The sequence below is a fragment of the Choloepus didactylus genome, assembly GCF_015220235.1.
Source record: "Choloepus didactylus isolate mChoDid1 chromosome 25 unlocalized genomic scaffold, mChoDid1.pri SUPER_25_unloc1, whole genome shotgun sequence".
Classification (NCBI taxonomy): Eukaryota; Metazoa; Chordata; class Mammalia; order Pilosa; family Megalonychidae; genus Choloepus; species Choloepus didactylus.
The window spans coordinates 77901-98850 of record NW_023637606.1 but is presented as its reverse complement, the minus strand read 5'-3'; the positions used below and the strand labels follow the sequence as shown (position 1 = coordinate 98850).

The 20950-nt window shown below is 57.3% G+C and overlaps 1 protein-coding gene across 2 annotated transcripts; it reads left to right on the top strand.

Annotated features, from left to right (window-relative positions):
• The first annotated feature begins 769 nt into the window (after window positions 1-769).
• Window positions 770-19948, top strand: MIER2 (MIER family member 2). Of its 2 annotated transcripts, XM_037824201.1 has the most exons (14): window positions 770-804; window positions 3051-3141; window positions 5130-5272; window positions 11764-11886; window positions 12606-12729; window positions 13882-13973; window positions 14383-14452; window positions 15890-16041; window positions 16344-16425; window positions 16652-16746; window positions 17270-17394; window positions 17506-17627; window positions 18256-18670; window positions 19019-19948. In XM_037824201.1, exons 1-14 carry the CDS (start codon window positions 796-798, stop codon window positions 19038-19040), a joined length of 1665 nt encoding a protein of 554 aa, XP_037680129.1. In that variant the 5' UTR covers window positions 770-795; the 3' UTR covers window positions 19041-19948. The 2 variants fall into 2 exon arrangements, with proteins under 2 accessions (XP_037680129.1, XP_037680128.1); XM_037824200.1 differs by lacking the exon at window positions 770-804 and having other exon boundaries at window positions 2780-3141.
• Window positions 19949-20950: the final 1002 nt, after the last annotated feature.

The window sequence follows — 20950 nt, the reverse complement described above, 5'->3', positions numbered from 1 at the left end:
CACCCTCCCTAGGGGCACTGCCTCCTCACAAGTCCTCTCCTCTTCCCTCATCTCACCTTCTGCCCTCACGCATCACATCACTCATGGCTCTGAAACTAACATCGGCCGAATCCCCGCCCCCCAACCCTGCTCTAAGCTCCCCGAGGGCAGCTGCTCGCACTCTCCTGTCCGTCCCAGTGCCTGGCTAGGACCAGACATCTGCAAGCCGCCGTCAATATTCAATCAAAGAGTTAAAAAACAAGTCCCAGTTTCGGAGCCAAGCGGTCTCGGGTGTGGGTCCTCCTCCCGCCCACCGCGCAGTACTTCGCTGGCCCGTTTCGGGGTACCCGTGACGGTGCGTTTTTCAAGGCCTCCACAGCAGCCCGATCGCCGCTGTGCAAAAGCGCAGAAAGTTCCCGATTTCAGCGCTGGCCCTGCCACCTAAGCCCTGGACCCGGGTGTTCTCGTCTGTCACGTGGGAGTACGGACAGCCCCAGCTGTGGGCTGCAAGGACGAAGCGGAGCCACCTGCTCCGTACGCAGGGACGGTCATCTGGAATCGGAACTTTTATCATCGACCACCCGCGCCTCCGAAGGCCAAGGCCGGGACCGGCGTCGGGCCGAGACCCGGGCACACGCGGGCGCCGCGAGGGCTCCGCGCACCTGCGCACCTGCGCGCCTGCGCCCCACGCACCTACTACGCGCCGGCCTCGCGCCCCGCCCCGCGCTGGCCCCGCCCCCGGGCGCCGCAGCCAATGAGCGCGCGGCCCCGCATCCGGGGCTCCGGCGCGGCCACCGCCTCCGCGCACACACGGCCATGGCGGAGGTGAGTGAGCCGGCTGGGGAAACCAGCCCCCGCCCCAAGTGTCCGTGGCCCGCCGGCCCGGCTTGGCCGCGTCGAAACCTCAGGCGCGCAGACCCTCGCCGCGGGCTGTGCGGCTGGGCCCGGGCTGTCGCGCGGGGCGGGACCTGCGGGTGCGAGGCAACGTCGGCGGCCGCCCCCGGCCCTGGGCCGCGCGCCCCCCCAAGGCTGCCACATCGCGGACGTAGTGCGCATGCGCGGCGGCGCGGCGCGGGGAGAGGGAGCGACGGGAGGGGAGGGGAGGGGCGGGGGCGGGGCCGGGGGGCGGGGCCGCGGGCCGAGCCGGTCTTCCCGCATCCTCCGCCCCCCCCCATCCCCAGGCGTTTGCAAACTTTGCGGAGAGCAGGGCGGGACCCTCAGCCTCTGACAGCTCGCGAGCCCCTGTGCTCGGGCCTCCCGGAGTGGTGCCCCAGCTTCGGATCGCACGCGGGATTTGGACCCTGGACTTAGAACCGACGGGCGCGAACCTGGGGCGGGGGGCACCGTGCAGGGCAGGAGCAGACCCAGACCAGCCCGGCTCCGAGCCCCGCTCTGCCGGTCTGCAGCAGCCTGAGCCTCCACTTTTCTACCCGTAGAGCAGGCCCCATACCTGGAAGCCCTCGGCCAGAAATGTTTTGGAATTTAAAATCTTTTCGATTTGAGAAATTTGTGGCTTTGGGAAACTGAGGAAAGTAAATAGTACCTTGGCCCGTCTGGGATCAAGATAGACAATAAATAGCTTCCTACGAGGTCAAGCCAGGACCAGAAAAACTTTAGATATCCACGCTTCTGTGGGTCTCGTTGTGGAGATGGTGAGTCGGGTGGAGGTGGTGGCTTTGGAGGACCAGGAGGTAAAGTCGGGCCTTGAGGAGCCCTCGGCTCCAACTGCGATGCCCAGCAAGTTTGTGCACCGAGCACCAGCTCTGCAGGCCCAGGCCGGCCGGGGAGTGGAAGTTATGGCTGACGCTGGACAGGCCTCGGCTAATGGGTGGGGCCACAGGGGGCTCATGCTGGCCGGACCTGGCCCCGCAGCTTTGTGGGAAGGCCACCTCACCTTGGCCAATCTCTCCCAGAGAGGGTTCTCTAGAACCCCTGCCTTCCGGTTCTGGCCTTGAGCTGGTTGTAGAGGGTTCTAGAAAGTTAGTTCTCCTTTCCTAGGGGCATTAGGGAAACTGAGGCTCCGGGAGGTAGTGGCCAGCAGGGCTTTGGTGGCCGTGTCTGTGTGTGGGGGTGTGTGTGTGTCTGGCACCACTAGCCAGCTCGCTCAACTGACCAGACACCCCTGAGGGAGCCCCTGTCCCCCAAGAGAGCCCCTGTCTCCTAAGAGAGCCTCTGTCCGTGTCCCTGGAGAGATTTCCTGTCCCCCCAAGAGATCCCCCGTCTCCCAAGCAAGCCCCTATCCCTGCCCTCCGAGGGAGCCACCATCATCCTGAGAGAGCCCCTGCCTGTCTCCTAAGGGAGCTGTTACCCCCCTGAAGCCGTCAGCTCTCGGCTCTGCCTGGTCCTCACAGCTGGGTGCCCCTGCTTCCCCTGTTCTGCGGTTTGAGAGAATTTGGGGAAAGTGTATGTACATGCTCTCGGGTCCTGGGTGGGCAGAGCAGACAGTGCATGTCCTCAGGCACAGGACACGCGTGTTCCGGGGTGGCCCCTCTGGCTCCAGGGCCCCTTCTTGTGCGCGGCCTTGGGCACACCTACGCCCTGGAGCCTGGGCTCCTCTGTATCTTTAAGTCGGGAACTTCCCTCTTTTCTGCGGCTGGGTGACTTTCTGTCATGAGGATGGAGCCCGTTGTCCATTCCTCAGTGGACGGGCATTGGTTGGCTTCCAGTTTTCGGTGTTTATGAATCGTGCTGCTGTGAACTCGCACGCAGAGGTTTCGGTGTGGACGTCTGTCCCCAGGAGTGGATTGTAGGACTGCGGTGGCTTTGTTCTCCTCGTGAGGAGCTGTCAGACTGTCAGTGCTGGTTCTGCGGCCGTGTGTGGGTTCTGCGGCTGGGGGCAGGGCTGCACTGCCATTGGGGGGCTGCTCCCGTCACCTGCACTCACCACCTGTGCCTCCCTTGGGCTGCTTAGACTCTTACAGGGGCCACTGGCGGGGTCGCTGCCCAGGGCCTCTCCAGCCCGCGGAGTGGCGCCCGCTGTCCCCCTCACGGAGTCCTCCTGCCACTCTGTGAGGCCCAGGGTGGCCGCGGGCATGGGGCAGCCTGACCTCACCTGCTCTCTCCCTCCGCAGGCCCCCTCGCTGGGGAGGCAGAGTCCTCGCGTGGCCACCTGCCTTGCTCATGGCCTGTGTCCCGGGGGGTCCAGCTTGCAGACGACAACAGGTACCACCCCTCAGCGCCCTCCGCCCGCTCGGTGGGTGAGCCTGGAGTCCCAGGGCAGCCGGCGCCCTCCCCGACCCCTCCTATCTGGGCACCAGCAACTCTCCCTCCCTGCCGTCTCCTGCTTTGGAGCCATGTGGAAGAGTGATCCTGGGCGGGGGGGCCCCTCCTTTCAGGCTTTCTGCTACTCCAGCCCCAAGAAAGTGGTGTCATTCCTGCATCCCGACATGCGGCTCCTCCAAGGAGCAAGAGGATACTGAGGGCCGGGGCGTGTCTGGCTCCGGGGTCCATCCCCACTGGAGGGAGGGCCAGGGTCCATTTGGTTCCAGGGTCTGTCCCCACTGGAGGGAGGGCTGGGGTGCAGTCGGCTCTGGGGTCCAGTCGGCTCCGGAGTCCAGTCGGCTCTGGGGTATGTCCCTGCTCACATGGGCTGTGCCAGGCAGAGCCACCTCCCACAGTTCCACGGTGGGGACTTGCTTGGGAGGATGTGAGGCCCCCCAACTCTGGCTCCCACATTGGGCTTTACTGGCACTCGGCTCAGATATGTTGGCTCCAGCTTTTTCCTTTTCCTGTTGCTTTTGATTTTAAACTTGACTTTAAAGACCTGTCATGGAGAGAAAAGTCAGCGAACATGCCCTTTCACTTTTGGGAAAACCCGAAATCTGTCAGCACCTGCATACACAAGGCCCTGCACGTATCATGGTCTCTTTGAGCTTTGGCTGCTCTGGCCAGGGAAGGGAATGGGCGTGGGCCGAGGCCTGCTGTGGGCCATCCCTGTCCCCTGTCCCCACACAGCTGCCCACAGAGTGGGGAGGGTGTGACCCTACGATTCAGAGGCAGGAGTGGCCTGGACCCGGCTTCCCCTCAGCAAACGGGCTCATCTCATCTGTTTGCTCTCCGTGCACTCTTGCAGCTGCCTGCTCAGGAAGACCACGCCGTCCGGCAGGAAATCGTATTCCAAGCCCCAGAACTGGTCTTACAGTTAGGCATGCGGGTTCTGTCCGCGTCCCTGTCAGGCACAAGTCCCTCTTCCAGAATTCCCGTTAGACTGATCTGCTGCCTCCCAGTACGCGCGTGCACCGGTGCACACATGCACACAGGTGCAGCCACAGGCACACGCACAAGTGTGCGTAGACGCACAGGTACACACACACACAGGTGCACACAAGCACATGCACACAAGTGCATAGACGCACAGGTGCACACATGCACACAGGCGCAGCCACAGGCGCCCACGCACACATGTGCACGCTAGAACATGCACACGTGCACAGACGAACAGGTACACATGCACACAGGTGCACACAGGTACATGCACACACGTGCATAGACGCACAGGTGCACACACGGAAAGGTGCAGTGAACGGGTACATGCACATAGACGCACAGGTGCACGCACGGAAAGGTGCAGTGCACGGGTACATGCACATAGACACACAGGTGCACACATGCATGTACGCGCATGGACACACAGGTGCACACGCGCACAGTCACAACGCAAAGCTGCAGTGCACAGGTATACACGCACATAGATGCACAAGTGTACATGCACACAGGCACACATGCGCATAGACCTGGGTGCCCACACAGGTGCACACACGCACAGGTGCAGTGCACATAGACGCACAGGTGCACACACATGCATAGACGCACAGGTGCACACACGGAAAGGTGCAGTGCATGGGTACATGCACATAGATGCACAGGTGCACACATGCACACACGTGCATAGACACACAGGTGCACACGTGCACAGGCACAATGCAAAGCTGCAGTGCACAGGTATACATGCACATAGATGCACAAGTGTACATGCACACAGGCACACATGCGCATAGACCCGGGTGCCCACACAGGTGCACACGCACAGGTGCAGTGCACAGGTACACATGCACATAGATGCACAGGTGTACACTCACACAGGCGCATGCTGCTCTCAGTGCTCGGCCCAGGTGGGGCGAGACGCTCACAGGCTGCTGTCGTCCCCACAGTGGTGTCCGTGGGCTCTGCTGACCATAGGCTCAACCTCGCTGAGATCCTGTCCCAGAACTACGGCATCCGGGAGGAGTGTGAGGGGGCCACGAGGGGCCCGGAGAAGCCGGAGGAGGAGCTGGAGAAGGACTTCATGTCCCAGGTACCTGCTGAGCGTCTTCACTTGGCTTCCTGAGTCCCCAGGCTCTGGGAACCCCACTGTGAGCACAGTGCCTTGGCCCTGCCTCCTGGGGCCCCGGCGGCTGCTCTCGGATGCTCATACTCAGACTCCTCGGCTCTTCAGTCTTGGGGAGCTCCACGACCCCCTGCCTGGGTGGGCTGCGTCTGTCGGTGTTCACCATGTTAGAAGTTAAAACACGGGTTTACTTCCTAGCTCGTTTAAAGTAACAGCAGGAAGCCCACTGTGTGTCAATAGAAGTAACTCAGTTTTATTAAAAAAAACAGGAAAAAGAACTCTTTTCCAAAATGAAAGGTGGTTGGAGAGAAGAGTTGCGTTTTTCATTTTCATGAGTATCTGACTGCCGAGGTGGGACTCGTCTCCCGTTTATTAAGCAGATCTTGGTCTGTGATGCTCTGGTGTTGTCTTTGGTTCGACTGTGAACATGGCTTCACAGAGATTTGTGGAAGAGAAAGGAAGGAATGTTTAATAGCCTTCTCTGGTCATTGTTGATACACAGAGCTGACAGGTGGGGGTTCCATAAAGGGGGCTGCGGAGTGGGCTTTTTGAACTTGGTTATGTGGAAATCCGTCCGTCTGTCTCGAGCTGAGGGGGCCTTTACGTGTGCATGAGCTGGTTGTTTGCAGATGTTGGCTTGCTGGTGACGTAAGCCTTCCAGACTCTGGCAGGTTCACCGTGTGGGATGTCAAAAGCTGTGTCTTCTATCTCACTGCCCATCTCAGCAGAGTGTTCAGTATCGGGAACGTGTCCAGCTTGTGGTATCACATGTAGGTTTTCCAAAATTATGACTTTGGAAGCAGCTATGTTGTTGAAACAAGTACAGTTTTCCCTGAAGGAGCAGGCCCACTTGACTCACTTCTGAGAACATGTCTGCCCAGTGCCGAGTCAGATGGGTGTAGCTTGACCGCCAGCTGTTCTTTCAGGTAAAAGTCGTGTCCCGCGAACAGGGCAGCTAGTTGATCTCAGCTTGCTCTCACACGTGCTCTTCCCCAAAGCCATCTGCCTACGCCACAGATAATTGAAAAGACCTCTGCTCAGGGTAGAGGTCAATAAAAATGATGTCGAGGACGATAACTCCTAAGTGACACTGGCATCTTTTTAATTCCGTGGGTGGCAACGAGGAGGCAGCAGCGACTGGCTCTTCTGCCTTGATTTGTGCTGTGCCATCGGTGCCTGTGCCAGCCTGCGGGAAGTGAGGCAGAGCCTCTGTGTTAGGAGAGGGTCTGTGGAAAGGCGGCTGGACCGTGCCTTGGGAATCACCGTATCAGACAGTTATCCTCTAACATTCACACACTGGAAACCACGATCGGCCATTGCATGTTTTCCGTCTGTGGGTCTTGTTGATTGAGCCACTCTGAGGAAGGGCCGGAACAGGCAGGAATTGGGGTGGAGAGGAGGCAGGAGCTAGGGCTTGAGAGAAGGAGCTGGCAGCCGACAGCACCCCCGGGGACAGGGTGCAGTGTGGCTGGTGGCTCTGGCTGCAGGGCGGAGGTTTACACGAGGGCAGGAAAGGGAGATTGAAGCAGCACTGGAGAGGAAGGAAGTGTCACCTGTCTTATTTCTGTTTTCTGCACATCACGTTGGCTGGAGGCTTGAGCAGCGTTAGGAACCTCCCTTCCCTGCAGGCTGCAGTTGGGCTCGTGCTGGAGCCTCGGTCCTGACCCATGTGGGTTTCATGGCTTGTTGACGAGGCATCTGCTTGTTTTCTTGGTTTACAATTATTATTATTTTTAATTAAATTCAGTTTTATTGAAATGTATTTAGTCATCCATGGTGTACAATGAGCTGTTCACAGTATCATCATATAGTTGTCCATTCGTCACCACAATCTACTTCTGAACATTTTTCTTACATCAGAAAGAATATGAATAAAAAATTAGAAGTAAAAAAGAACACCCAAATCATCCCCCCCATCCCATCCTATTTTTCATTTACTTTTTGTCTCCATTTTTCTACTTATCCATCCATACACTGGATAAACGGAGTGTGATCCACAAGATTTTCACAATCACACCGTCACCCCTTGTAATCTACATCGTTGTACAGTCGTCTTCAGGAGTGCAGACTGTTGGGTTGGAGTTTGATTGTTTCAGGTATTTACTTCTAGCTTTTCCAATACATTAAAGCCTAAGAGGTGTTATCCATATAGCGCATAAGAATGTCCACCAGAGTGACCTCTCGACTCCATTTGAAATCTCTCAGCCACTGAAACTATTTCATCTCATTTTGCATCCCCCTTTTGGTCAAGAAGATACTCTCAGTCCCACGATGCCGGGTCCAGATTCATCCCTGGGAGTCATATCCTGCATTGCCAGGGAGATTTAACACCCCTGGGAGTTGGGTCCCATGTTGGGGGGGGGGGCAGTGAGTTCATCTGCCGAGGTGGCTTAGTTAGAGAGAGAGAGGGCCACATCTGAGCAACGAAGCGGTACTCAGGAAGACCCTTAGGCACAATTATATGCACGTTTAGCCTCTCCTTTGCAGTAAAGAGCTTCATAAGGGCAAGTCCCATGATAGAGGGCTCAGTGCATCAAATCACCAGTCCCAGTGTTTGTGACAACATCAACGTCAGTCCAGGTGAGGAAGTCTGACACCTCTGCATCCTCCCCCGACTCCTTGGGGGGCCCTGTAAACACATTTTTATTCTCTGCCCAAATTACTTTGGGATGTGTCACTATTTCATTCTAACCTACCCTAACCTACCGTGGCTCACTTCCTATTCAATGTTCCACATAATTGTGGTGTTTGAACAAACTGACCGTAGAGTTATACTGTTTAGAAAATAAAGATCCTGCACCAAATAGACATCTCTTCCTTTGGTCTCACATGGAAGTTGAAGTTTTAAAACACAGTCAGTTTCAACCTTTACCCTTTGGCCCGGTTTGCCCTAGTCTTAACCAGATCTGCTTCATTCATATCACTAATTGAAGTCTGGGCTGTTTTTCAGCTTTTTTTTTTTTTTTTAACAGTTGCTGTATGCGCTAATACTGACATTCACATCTGCCGAGCTCTAGCTGTGTGTTTCAGGTATCACAGAGATACCCAATGTTCCAGAGACCAATCAGGTTATGCACTAAGGGATCAACCTCTCAAAGTTTGAAGATAGCTGTTACAATTCAGGAATAGATTTGACTGCTGTAAGAGCTTACAATCTAGGGACCATTATAATAATGGTTCCCCTCTTAGATTGTGTTCTAAGATTCAATTCTGAGTTTACATATTGTGGTTAGTTCATTTTGGTGAGGCATTATAGTATTTGCCTTTGTTTTTGGCGTAGTTCACTCAAATGCTGTGTACAGGATCCATTCACCTCATTGTGTGTCTCATAGCTTCACTCCTTCTCACCGTTGCTCAATGTTCCATTGAATGCTTACACCACAGTTCACCATTCTGTTCCTCAGTCTGTGTACCCTTAGGCCCCCTCCACCCATTGCAAATCATGAATACTGCCTCCATGAATGCCAGTGTGCAAATGTCCTTTCATGTCTCTGCTCTCAGATCTTCCAGGTACATACCCCATAATGAGGTTGTAGGACCTTATGGCCCCCACATATTTAGCTTTTTGTGGAACCACCACACTGACCTCCAGAAAGGCTACATCATTCTGCCTGTTCATCAACAGTATATAGGTACATCCCTCTCTCCGTGTTTTCTCCAACACTTTTACTCCTATATGTATTTTTCCTACAATTTTATAGTTGTATTTATATACCGTACATTTATCCACAGTGTACAGTCATTCATTCATGGTGTCATCATAAAGTTGTTATGTATCACCATAATCAGCACTTGAACATATTGATTACTACAAAAAACAATTTTTTGTTTTAGCGAATAATAAAAAAGATGATAAAAAGAAAAATACCATGTCATACAATACAATAGTAAGGACAGAAAATGACACTACTACTAAGAATCCCCATCCCTCCCCTATATTCTCTCATACACTCTTAACATTGGTATATTGCCTTTGTTTCATTTAAATGAAGCATATTACAGTGTTACTGTTGACCATAGACTCCAGTTTGCTTTGATTATGTTTTTTCCCAAGTACCATCCCTTTTTCAACACTCTGCATGGTTGACATTCATTTGCTTTCCCACATGCAAAAACATTTTTATATTTGTGCATTTAGTAACAGTCATTGGCCACTCCAGTTTTTGCCAAGTTATACAGACCCAGACTTAATCATCTATCTTTACCTCTGGTGTCATCCATTCTCCTGTCCCACCTGTTTCAGCTTTACTCACAGACATCTTTGTTCGGTGTTCTTACAATACTGTCCTACCATCACACAGTATTATGCTATCTATTTCTGGATCTGTACAATCCTGCTAAACATTCTGTAGTTCTTCAGCACCAAATGCCCAATCTCTACCCTGTTTCTATCTCCTGGTAGCCTGTGTTGTCAGCTTTTAACTCTCAAAGTTTGTTTATTAATGTTTGTTCATATTAGTGAGACCATACAGTATCTCTGTCCTTTTGTTTCTGGTTAACTTCACTCAACATAATGTCCTCAAGGTTCATCCATGTTATTATATGATCCATGTCTTTGTTCTGTCTTACAGTTGCATAATATTCCATCACGTGTATATACCACAGTTTGTTTATGCACTCGTCCGTTTTTGGACATTCGGCCTGTTTCCGTCTCTTGGCAATCATGAATAATGCTGCAGTAAACATCGGTTTACAAATGTCCGTTTGTGTCTTAAGTTTCAGTTCCTCTGAGTATATACCCAGCAATGGAATAGCTGGGTCATATGGCAAATCTATACTTAGCTTCTTGAGGAATCCCCACACTGTCTTCCAGAGTGGTTGCACCATTCTACATTCCCACCAGCAGTGAATAAGTGTGCCTCTTTCTCCACATCCTCTCCAGCATTTGTGATTTTCTGTTTTTTTGGATGATGGCTATTCTGTAGGTGTGAGATGATATCTCATTGTGGTTTTGATTTGCATTTCCGTAATAGCCAGTGAAGTTGAGCATTTTTTCATATGTTTTTGAGCCATTTTTGGACAAATTGTGTGCCCATGTCTTTTGCCCATTTTTTAATTGGATTGTTTGTCTTTCTGTTATGGAGTTGTAGATCCCTTTATATATTTGGAATATTAAAAAACCCTTATCTGATATGTGGTTTCCAAATATCATCTCCCATTGTGTAGGTTTTCTTTTTACTTTTTGGACAAAGTCCTTTGATGTACAAAAGTGTTTAATTTTGAGGAGATCCCATTTGTCTATTTATTCTTTGGTTGCCCACGCCTTGGGTGTGAGGTCTAGAAAATTATCTCCTATCGCAAGATCTTTAAGATATTGCCCTACATTTTCTTCTAAGAATCTTATGGTCTTGGTGCTAATGTTTAGGTCTTTGATCCATTTCAAGTTAATTTTTTATAAGATGTGAGATAGGCGTCCTCTTTCATTCTTTTGGAAATGCATATCCAGTTCTCCAAACACCATTTGTTGAAGAGGCTGCTCTGTCCCAGTTGCTTTAGCTTGACTGCCTTATCAAAGATCAATTGTCCGTAATGCGAGGGTCCACTTCTGAACACTCAGTTCAATTCCGTTAGTCGGTATATCTGTCCTTATGCCAGTACCAAGCTGTTCTGAGCACTGTAGCTTTGTAATATGCTTCATAGTCAGGTAGTGTGAGACCTCCCACTTTGTTCTTCTTTCTCAAGATATTTTTGGCTATTTCAGGCACCATGCCCTTCCAAATAAATTGGGTTATTGGTTTTTCTATTTTTGTAAAGTAAGTTGTTGGGATTTTAATTGGTATTGCATGGAATCTATAAATCAGTTTAGGTAAAATTGCCATTTTCACTATATTTAGTCTTCCAATCCATGAACATGGTATGTTCTTTCATTTTTTTTAGGTCCTGTTCAATTTCTTTTAGCAGTTTCTTACAGTTTTCTATGTAAAGGTTTTTTGTGTCCTTGGTTAAGTTTATTCCTAAATACTCGGTTCTTTTAGTTGCTATTGTAAATGGAATTTTTTTCTTGATTTTCTCCTCTTGTTGCACATTACTTGTGTATAGGAACACTACGGATTTTTGTGTGTTGATTTTGTAGCCTGCCACTTTGCTGCATTCATTACAATTATTTTTTAAAACCAGTTGAGGATGCTGGATTTTATCACATGACTTTTGCATGTGTGTCGAGATGATTGCAGTTTTCCCCTCCTGATTTTCTAGTGTAAGCAGCTGTGCAGTAATTTCCAGCTGTTGTGCTGTCCTTGCCTCGCTGCCCTCAGCCCACCTGGGCCTGGCTGGTGTGGTGCGGCCTGGCAGCCCTCCCTGGCTCCGGCTCTCGCCCGGGCCTCTCCTGGGCTGGTCAGGAGCCCCTGGGTGAAGACCTGGGCCCAGGCCAAGCCACCACGGGTTGGGGGTGCCACTGAGGCAGGAGGGGAGCGGAGCCCCAGAGCCTCTCCCTGACGGGCCCCCCCCGCCCCCCGCAGGGCAGCGACATGCCCCTGGATGAGCTGCTTGCCCTGTACGGCTACGAGGCGTCCGACCCCATCTCAGAGCAGGAGGGAGAGGGCAGAAGCACACCTCACCTGCTGGATGTGACGCTGGACAAGGTGAGGGAGGGCCTCCAGGACTGGGCTTGGGTGGAGGCCCCCAGCTGCCAGCAAGTGCTGCCACCGTGGGACACCAGCCCGGCCAGGCAGGGTGGCATCTGCGGACCGCGAGCTCCTGCCCCAGCGTCGCCATGTGCTCGCCACCTTCTGGCCCCCTGGGCCTCTGGTGGGAGCCGGGGAGAGGAGTCCCCCCTCGCCAGACCATTCCCCAGAGTTGTAACTGAGGTCGGCTGCCGTGGTGGTCCCCACTGCCCCGGGCTTCCCTGCCTGGTGGTGATTCCTGCAGGCGGGCTGGGGCCAGGGGTGCTGGCCACTGGCTGTTAGTCACTGCAGTTTGGGTGGGTGGAGGGGAGAAGGGCAGCTGGGAGAGGGGCTCCCCCAGCCTGGGGGTCCTGGGTGGGTGCCGGGGGAGAGGGTGGGGGGCGTTCTTCCCCCCAAAGGAATTGTGAAACTGGACACACACATGGAGGAAGCAGTGGCTGAGCTCGGGCAGCAGCTGGAACGTCCAGCCTTGGGCGAGGGGCTCTGCTGTCCCTGACCCCCAGGACTGCGCCCCTCCCCACATCCCCCTGTGCCTCAGCTTCTCCATCTGCAAAGTGGGATAAGCCCCTCTGGACCTCAGGGAGCCCCAGGGTTGTCATGTTTGTCACTGTTGTCAGTGTTATTTTGAGGTTATTGAAACAAACCCCAAAAGACACTCTTTACTTTCTTGTTAAAAGGAACAAATAGAGAAGGATTTGCTTTCAGGGGAAGAAGAGGAGGAGAGGCAGTCATCAGCTGGCTACCTCATGCCGTCCGTGACCTCCCGTGAGGCCGCCAGCCTTTTCCCCAACCAGCGCAGAAGTAGGTGTCCCCTTCCCCCACTGCAGGTGCAGTGCAGGTGTGGGCACAGGTACGGTGCAGCATAGGTGCAGGCAGAGGCTCAGTGCACATGCAGGCACAGGTGCAGGCGTGGGTGCGGATGCAGGTGTAGGTGCAGTGTAGGTACAGGCACAGATTCAGGCACAGATGCATAGGTGCAGGTGTAGGTGCAGGCGTGGGTGCAGTTGTAGGTGCAGTGCAGGTGCGGTACAGGTGTGGGCACAGGTGTGGGTGCAGTTGCAATGCAGGCACAGGTGCAGTGCAGTGCAGGTGCAGGCAACAGGTGCAGTGCAGGCAGAGGCTCAGTGCACATGCAGGCACAGGTGCAGGTGTGGGTGCAATGCAGGCACAGGTGCAGTGCAGGTGCAGGCACAGGTGCAGCGTAGGTGCAGGCAACAGGTGCAGTGCAGGCAGAGGCTCAGTGCACATGCAGGCACAGGTGCAGGTGTGGGTGCAGTGCAGATGCAGGTGCAGTGCAGAAGATGCAGGCGCAGATGCAGGTGCTGGCGTGGATGCAGGTGTAGGTGCAGTGGGTGCAGGCACAGGCACAGATTCAGGCACGGGTGCAGGCGCAGGCACAGGCACAGGTGTAGGTGCAGTGTGCGTGCAGGCACAGGTGTAGGCACAGGTGCAGGCACAGGCACAGGTGCAGGTGCAGTGTGGGTGCAGGCACAGGTGCAGGCGTGGGTGCAGGTATGGGTGCAGTTGTAGGTGCAGGTGAGGTGCAGGGACCCAGGTGCCCAGGCAGAGGGCGTGCGCAGAGCCCTGGGCATGCCCTGGGCTTGGTCCAAACCCCTCTGGGGTGTCATGCTCCTCTTGGCCTGGCCAGCGAGCTGAGGGGCCTCGGGTGGTCTTGGTGCGGCGTGTTTTAGTTGAGGAGGGAGCAGGCTGGCTCCTGTGCCTGGAGTCCTTGTAACCTGTCCTTGTCCCTTGTCCCCTGGCCCCGTCTGCCGTGCCTTTCCTGGGGCAGGCACAGGAGGGACCAGGCAGCCGTCCCGCAGCAGAGAGAAGGCCGTTGGCCAGGCCAGGGCCTGCTTCTCGAGAGAGGGCCCTGGCGTGGGGGCAGAGGCGGGTCCCCAAAGGAGGGTGGAGGGTGGGGCCGGGCCGGGCCTTACCAGCTTCCCTTTCCCAAAGCCCACCTCCTGGCCGACGAAGATGGAGAGCCCGGCTCCTCTGCCTCCTCCGACACCGAGGAAGACTCGCTTCCCGCCAACAAATGTAAGAAGGTGCGTGGCTCTGTGCTGGCCCTGGGGCCATGGGGGGCCGGGCAGGGGCTGCTGTCCCAGTGCAGTCACAGCCCTGACGCAGGTGAGGGCTCCCTTCTTAGGATGCTGCCCGTGTTTCCTCCCTGGAGACCCGGGGGCCCAGAGTGTGGGTCCTTTGGCCTGGTGGGCTCCCTGGGCCGGCATTCACACCCGCCTCATCATGTGAAGGCCACACCGCCAGATGGCAGGTGTAGAGGGGCGTGCACATGCCACGTGCTCACATGCATATCTGCTCGCTCACACTCACCCCTCATCACACCCCAGAACTGACCTCGGCCGGGGAGGCTGCACAGACGGGGCCTCGGGGTCCTGGCAGCGACCTTCCACCCAGCTGCTCCCTCCGTCCCTGACTCCCCTGGTTCTTTCACAGGAAATCATGGTTGGGCCCCAGTTCCAGGCCGACCTCAGCAGCCTGCACTTGAGCAGACACGGAGAGAAGAGTAAGTGGGGCTGGGCCGGGCGTGGAGGGAAGTTGGGGCGCCGTCCCTGTCTTCGTGTCTTGGAGGAAATGGAAACCTGCTCCAGCCAGTGCTCGGCTGCGGAAGGAGCTGGCTGGATGTCTGGCTGGACCCAGTTCCTGGTCCCAGGAGAGAACCGAGGGACCATCTGAGCCAGGTGCCTGTGTGCAGCCCGCTGGGGCAGCCGAGCTTTCAGGGCTCTCCCAGTGGAGTTTAGATCCAAGCCTCTGTTGCCATTCAAGATAGAAATTGTTACCTCCATTTATAGGTGAAAAAAGAGAGATGAAAGCCACCTGTTTGTTGGTTCAGGTGTTGTCTTTCTCGCCCCAAAGCCCCTGCAGGCTCTGGGCTGGCACTCCTGGCTTGGGAAGCTGTTCGAACACGATTCAGCAGCAGGGAGTGGGGTGAGGTGGGACAGGCAGACAGAAACACTGAGGCCCTCAGCTAAGCGCTCGGGTGGGACGTGGGTTTGGCAGGATGCATTTTCTCAGCTGCGGGAGGCCGGGAGTTGCAGCTGAGCTGGTAGAGCCCAGAGGCAGGAGTGAAAGGGATGGGGCGATGCCAGACCCCGCCGAATCCTGCCCTCTGTGCTGACGGTCCCTCTGCGTGTCACACGTTGTATTACCTGGCGCGTGTTCTTTACCACGGCCCCTTTGTGGTGTGGTTCGTTCTTCCCAGCTTCTGTTGGGACCGCTTCCTTCTGCCTGCTCACAGAAGGCCGTGCTGCTGGAGATGAATTCTTTTAGGCTTTGTTTGTCTGGAAAAGTCTTAACTTCACCCTAATTTTTGAAGAACATTTTCACGGGTTGAGTGTCGTAGGTTGGCAGGTGTTTTTCTTCCCACTGCCTGGCTTCTGGCTCCTGAGGTCTGTCCTCTTGTTTCCTAGAAAGGCCTCGTGTCTTGTACCCTGTGTGCTTTTAGGAGTTTCTCTTTTCCTTTTGCCTCCGTGTGGGTTTCTGTGGATTTTTCCTGAGTTTCCTGGATTTGTGGGGTAGACATCCTTTTCCAGTTTCATAAATTCTCATCCAGTGTCTCTTCAAATCTTGTTTCTGCCCCATTCTTTGCTTCCCCCAGTCTGCACCCCAGGCCACGCCCTGGGTCCCCTCCCCAAGCCAGGCGTCAGCTGGTTTCTACTTAGATTCTGCTGCCTCTGATGCTCTGGCTGGTCTGGTGCCCACTGGCTCACCTGGCCACAGCTTCTCTCACCTTCCCTCAGGACGACAACCACGCAGCACCTGATGGCCTCCTGGCCTGTCCCAAGGTGCTCAGTGCTGCCCTGGAGATCTCCTGGAGGCGGGAAGCAGACCCCCGAGTGGGGCAGGGTCTCCGCCACTGTCCCCTCCTGTGGGCCCTGAGGCCGCCTGCCCTGGCAGATCTGCTGCCATAATGCTCCCCTGTGCTTCTGCCCCCGCCACACAGTCTACGAGAACGAGGACCAGCTGCTCTGGGACCCCAATATCCTCCCCGAGAGGGAGGTGGAGGAGTTCCTCTACCGGGCGGTGACACGCAGGTGGGATGAGATGCCCGGGTCTCAGCTCCCGCACGGAGAGTCAGTCAGGGACAGCGAGCAGGTGTGGGGCTGCCCCGGGGTGGGCTGAGCGCCAGGGGTGGGTGGAGGGAGGTGGGCAGTGAGGGGAGTGGGTCAGCCCTGGAGGGGCTACACAGGGTGGTGGGGTGTGGAGTGGAGTGGGGGGCGTCTGCCCCAAGGCGCAGCAAATCCAAAGACCAGCTGCCCTGGGGGCCAGTGGCTGCAGGAGCAGCTCCTGAAATCGCTCCTGGGTGCCGTGTGCGCACCCCTGTGATCACAGTGGGGGGTGGGGGTGGGGAGTCCCTGCACTGGGAGAGCAGGTGGGAGCCGGCGGCTTCTCCCCAGGCGCTGTACGAGCTGGTGAAGTGTAACTTCCACGCGGAGGAGGCGCTGCGCAGGCTGCGGTTCAACGTGAAGGTGATTCGAGGTGAGGCCTGGCCCGCCCCATCTGAGGCCCCGCCCCTCAGGCAAGACCCCGCCCACCTGCCCGAGGCCCTGCCCCTCACAAGACCCCGCCCACTTGCCCGAGGCCCTGCCCCTCATAAGACCCCGCCCACCTGCCTGAGGGTCCGCCCCCTGCTCTGCTCAAGGCCCCGCCCTCCCAAGACCCCCCCACCCACCCCCGAGGCCCCCTGACCCGCCTGTGCTTGCAGACGGACTCTGTGCCTGGAGCGAGGAGGAGTGCCGGAACTTTGAGCATGGCTTCCGCGTGCACGGGAAGAATTTCCACCTGATCCAGGCCAACAAGGTGAGGGGTGGGGGCCTCGGGGGACCCCAGGCTCACGCCCAACAGAGCCCATGTTGCAGCCTGTGGACACCCTGCCCTCTGGGGTCCCCAGCACCATCCCATGCCAGCGTTACCAAGGGAGTCGTGGATCTCACAAGCTGAGGGTCTTTTGGGTGCCCCTGTCCGAAGCGTGGGTCTCTGCCTGCGCCATGACCCAGCCCACCCATGGCCTGTGGCGGCCTTGCCCAGGTGGTCTCCGGTGGAGCCCCGGCCCCTCTGGCTTGCAGCCCCCCAACATCTCTCCCAGCCCCCTCCCTCCCCCGCCAGCCCCTTCTTTTAGGCCCCCAGGCCTGCTCGTTGCTCACAGCCGCACTGGGTGGAAAGGGCAGGTTCCCGAGGCCGAGGCCCTGGGCCGAACCTCACCAGGAAATGGCCTAAAGCAGGGAGCCCGCTTCCCCCAGACCCCAGAGTGCAGGGATACCCTCCGCCAGACCCCACAGTGCGCAGGAGGCCCCGCCCCAGTTTGAGGCGTGCCCCTACCCAGGTGCGCACGCGGTCCGTGGGCGAGTGTGTGGAGTACTACTACCTGTGGAAGAAGTCTGAGCGCTATGACTACTTCACCCAGCAGACGCGCCTGGGCCGCAGGAAGTACATCCCTCCAGGAAGCACGTGCGTGCTGCTGCCCCCAGGCCCTGAGGAGGGTTCCCCGGGTGGGTGCGGTTGGGGCTTCTTCTCCGGGTGGGGCGTCCTCCTGCCGCCCTCACAGCTCCGCCCCCACAGGGACCCTGACCAGGACCTGGATGGTGGGGATCCCGATGGCCCCGGCCGCCCTCGCGCCTCGCCGCCCCCACCCCCGGCCCCGGAAGGCCCCCTGCGGGACAGCCCGGCAGGGACATGCCCAGGTGAGCAGGGGGCGGGCGATGTCCAGGGTGGGGGCCTGGAGGGTTCTGACTGAACCCCGCCCCAGCATGGGGAGATCGGAGGCGCCGGAGCCTCCCCAGTGTCCAGGGCCCTGTGGGGCAGGATAAGTCTTGTGGGGAACCCTGGTCCATGGGGAGAGCAGGGCCCTTGGCTTTCTGGCTCCGGTGGACCTGGGGTTCAGACCATCGAGTTTGGGGAGGTGCTGGGGGTTGGTTCGGAAGGCCAGGGCTTCATGCACCCGTGTGCTGCCTGGCGGCGCAGAAGCTCCAGGGCTGGAAGCTGTGTCCTCACTCTGCACACACCTGAGCGTTCCTTGCCCTTTTCCATCCGTCACATCCTGTTCTGTTTTAAAAAGTGCAGCTCCCAGGACTTGCTGGTGGTTCTATGGCCTTGCAGGGTGATCCCTGGGTTTTACAGCCGTCAGTTTTTTTTGACTTTGTGGGCATATTTGTCTCCAAACACTGTGCTGAGGAGGGTCCGTGGGTCCCCGAGTGGATGCAGCCCGAATAGTGCTGGGATATCAGGAGACACCTGCTGGGGGATGGGGCGGGTGGGTGCTGCAGGGGCAGGACAGGCGGTCCCAGCCCTCCACACGTTCTCCCCCCACAGACCCTCTGAGTGCGGATGGCACGGACCTCGGTGTCGGCGAGCCCAGGCTGGGCCCCAGCGGCCTCCCCTCCTCGGGGCCAGGGCCCTGCCTGCTCCAGGAGCTGGAAGAGCCCCCGGCCGCACCCTTGTTGCAGCGGTCCCCAGTCGTCTACCCACCGCCTGTGGCTGCCGTGGACCCAGGCGCCAGCCCACGGTTGGCTGTGGACTTCGCCCTGCCCGGGGCCCTACCTGCGGAGCTGCCTCTCATCTCTGGCCACGTGGACCTGGACGGAGACCCTGAGGAGGCCGTGGCGCCCGCACAGGTGGCCCTGTCGGTCACGGAATTTGGGCTCATCGGCATTGGGGATGTGAATCCCTTCCTGGCTGCCCACCCAGCATGCCCGGCTCCCGGGCTGCACACGGAGCCTTTGTCACAGTAAGTGCTGGCCCTGTGCCGCCCGCCCCCACGGGGGTGGCCACCTGAGCTCCAGGGTGAGCTGAGGAGAAGCAGGAGGGTTTCCCTGTGGCCAGAGGACTGCCTGGTCCCACGGAGCAGGGAAGGTGCTTGTTTGCTTTAGTCTCCATCTTTGATGTTGTCTTGGAGCACAAAAACATTCCTGTGGGCCAGTGCCACTGTCCTTCGGTCCCTGCCCCAGCCGCTGGCTTCCTTCCCAGCACCGCTTTGCCCAGGCAGCAGGATGTGCCAGTGCTTCCTTCCGGGGAGCGTCGGGAGCTGCGCCTGGGCCTCGTCTGACCCCTGCCTCCCCTTCTGCTCTCCCTGCAGCTGCAACGTGATGAGCTGCTGATTCCTGACTGCAGGGCAGCCCTGCGAGGCCGCGCAACCCCCACGCGTCTTGTTCCAGACTGGACTTGAGGCCTCTGTCCCGGTCTGCTCGCACGGGCTCTCAGGCTCCCCGAGCTCCCTGTACTCGCAGGCCTCGGGTGACACCTGCTGTGCTTCAGAACATGTGGGGACGGGGGTGGGAGAGGGCTTTGCCCTGGCCACAGACTGGACCCAGGGCCACGCAGACCCATGCCGGGCACCGGTGCCCAGCTCCAGGCCCCCACCCCACGGGATAGGCAGCTGGGTGCAGAGCTGTTGCCCGGGCCCTTTCCAGCCAGCAGGGGAGAGGGAAGACGCATCACCCCCAGTGGGGGACAGGACAGCCCGTCCCTGGCCACCAGCAGCCCCTGACCCGGCCCTCGGCGCTCCAGCTGGCTCTGTCTCCCACCTCCTGGCAGGCGTGGCAGCTGCTCCTCAGTGCCAAATCCCCGGGGCACAGAGCCATATACCTCGCTGTCCGGCCCAGCTGCCCATCCCATCTCCACTTCAGGAAAAGCCGCACTTTACGCCTCCCCCCCGGGCACTTGCACCCCTGGGCCACCCCCCATGGTGTTCGGTTCTGAGGCAGTGGCCTCCAGAAGGACCGGCTACCCTGGGGGCCATGCCAGCCTGTTCTAGGCCTGCAGGTTTTGTTTCTGTTGATGCTCCCCAGCGACGTGGGGTGGGGTCCTCCTTCTCTGCCCAGCTTCCTTGTTTTATTTATGTTTCTGTTTACAAGTTGAAGTGGGGTCCTCCAGGGGTGTCGCCAGGAGGGCGGTTTGCACGAGCTCCTCCTCCGCAGGGCTGGTCTGCACCTCCCCTCTCGCCCCAGGACCACACTGTGAAGTGACTCCCTTGCGGTTTTATTTATTAAACTTGATTTGGAGCCCAGTGGCTGCTTGTGCAGGATGGGCGCGTGGGTGGGTGGGGGCCCAGGGGTGCTGGGAGCCGTGGTTTGGCCTGTTTGTCTTCACTGGTGGACCCCAGGCTGTGCTGAAGTGCTGGCTGATGGCTGCGGGCAGGTTGCACATCTGGGGGGGGTCGTGGAGCAGTGTGAGGAGGGGCACAGCGGGTGGGTCGGTGCTCATTAGCCTTGTGGAAGTGACATGGAAACTGCAGCCCGGCGGTGAATGGGCAGCTTAGGAGACAGCTGGGGCCAGGGGCCAGGCAGCAGCTATGGCAGATGCAAAGGCCTTGGGGTCCACCAGGAACCAGGGAGGGCCAGAGCGGGCGAGGGTGGGGTCGGGAGGGTTGGGGCCTGGGGGAGGGGTGGGGGAGGCAGCGGGCCCCGAGGCCCTGAGGTTGGCATTTCTCACGGCGGCAGCACGTGGGGAGGGGTGGAGAGGAGGACATGGGTTAGGGGTCCGTCGTGTTCTCCGTGCTGCCAGGAGGTGCGTGTGTCCCGGCCGCGTGGGAGAGAGGGAAGGACCTCCGGGAATTCGGGGTTCAGCCCTGTCAGTGCTGTGTTGCCAAGACGGGCTGGGATGCTTTGGGGTGGGGTGGAGAGGGGCCTGCGCCACCTCGTATTTTAACTGGACTGTGTCCGTCCGTCTGTCCTGGCCTGCGTTGTTTCCGACGAGCAGCCTGCTGTCGCCCTTCTCTGCCGATGTCTCCTCCGGCTGCCCTGGAGATGGTCTCTGTCGCCACCTTTGAGAATCCTGGGTGTGAGGTGCCTTGGTGCAGCTTCTTCCTGTTCTTTGCTTGGGGTTCGTTTTAGCTTTTCCTAAACGACTGTGTTTTGAGCTGTTATCCAGAGACGTTTTCTGGCCAATCTGAGTGCCTGACTTCATGCACCTGTCCCACTCTTCCTGAAGCCTTTTTCACTCTTAAAATTATTTTCTTTTTGTTTTATTTTGGATAGTTTGTATTGCTGTGTCTTCAGGTTCGCTATTT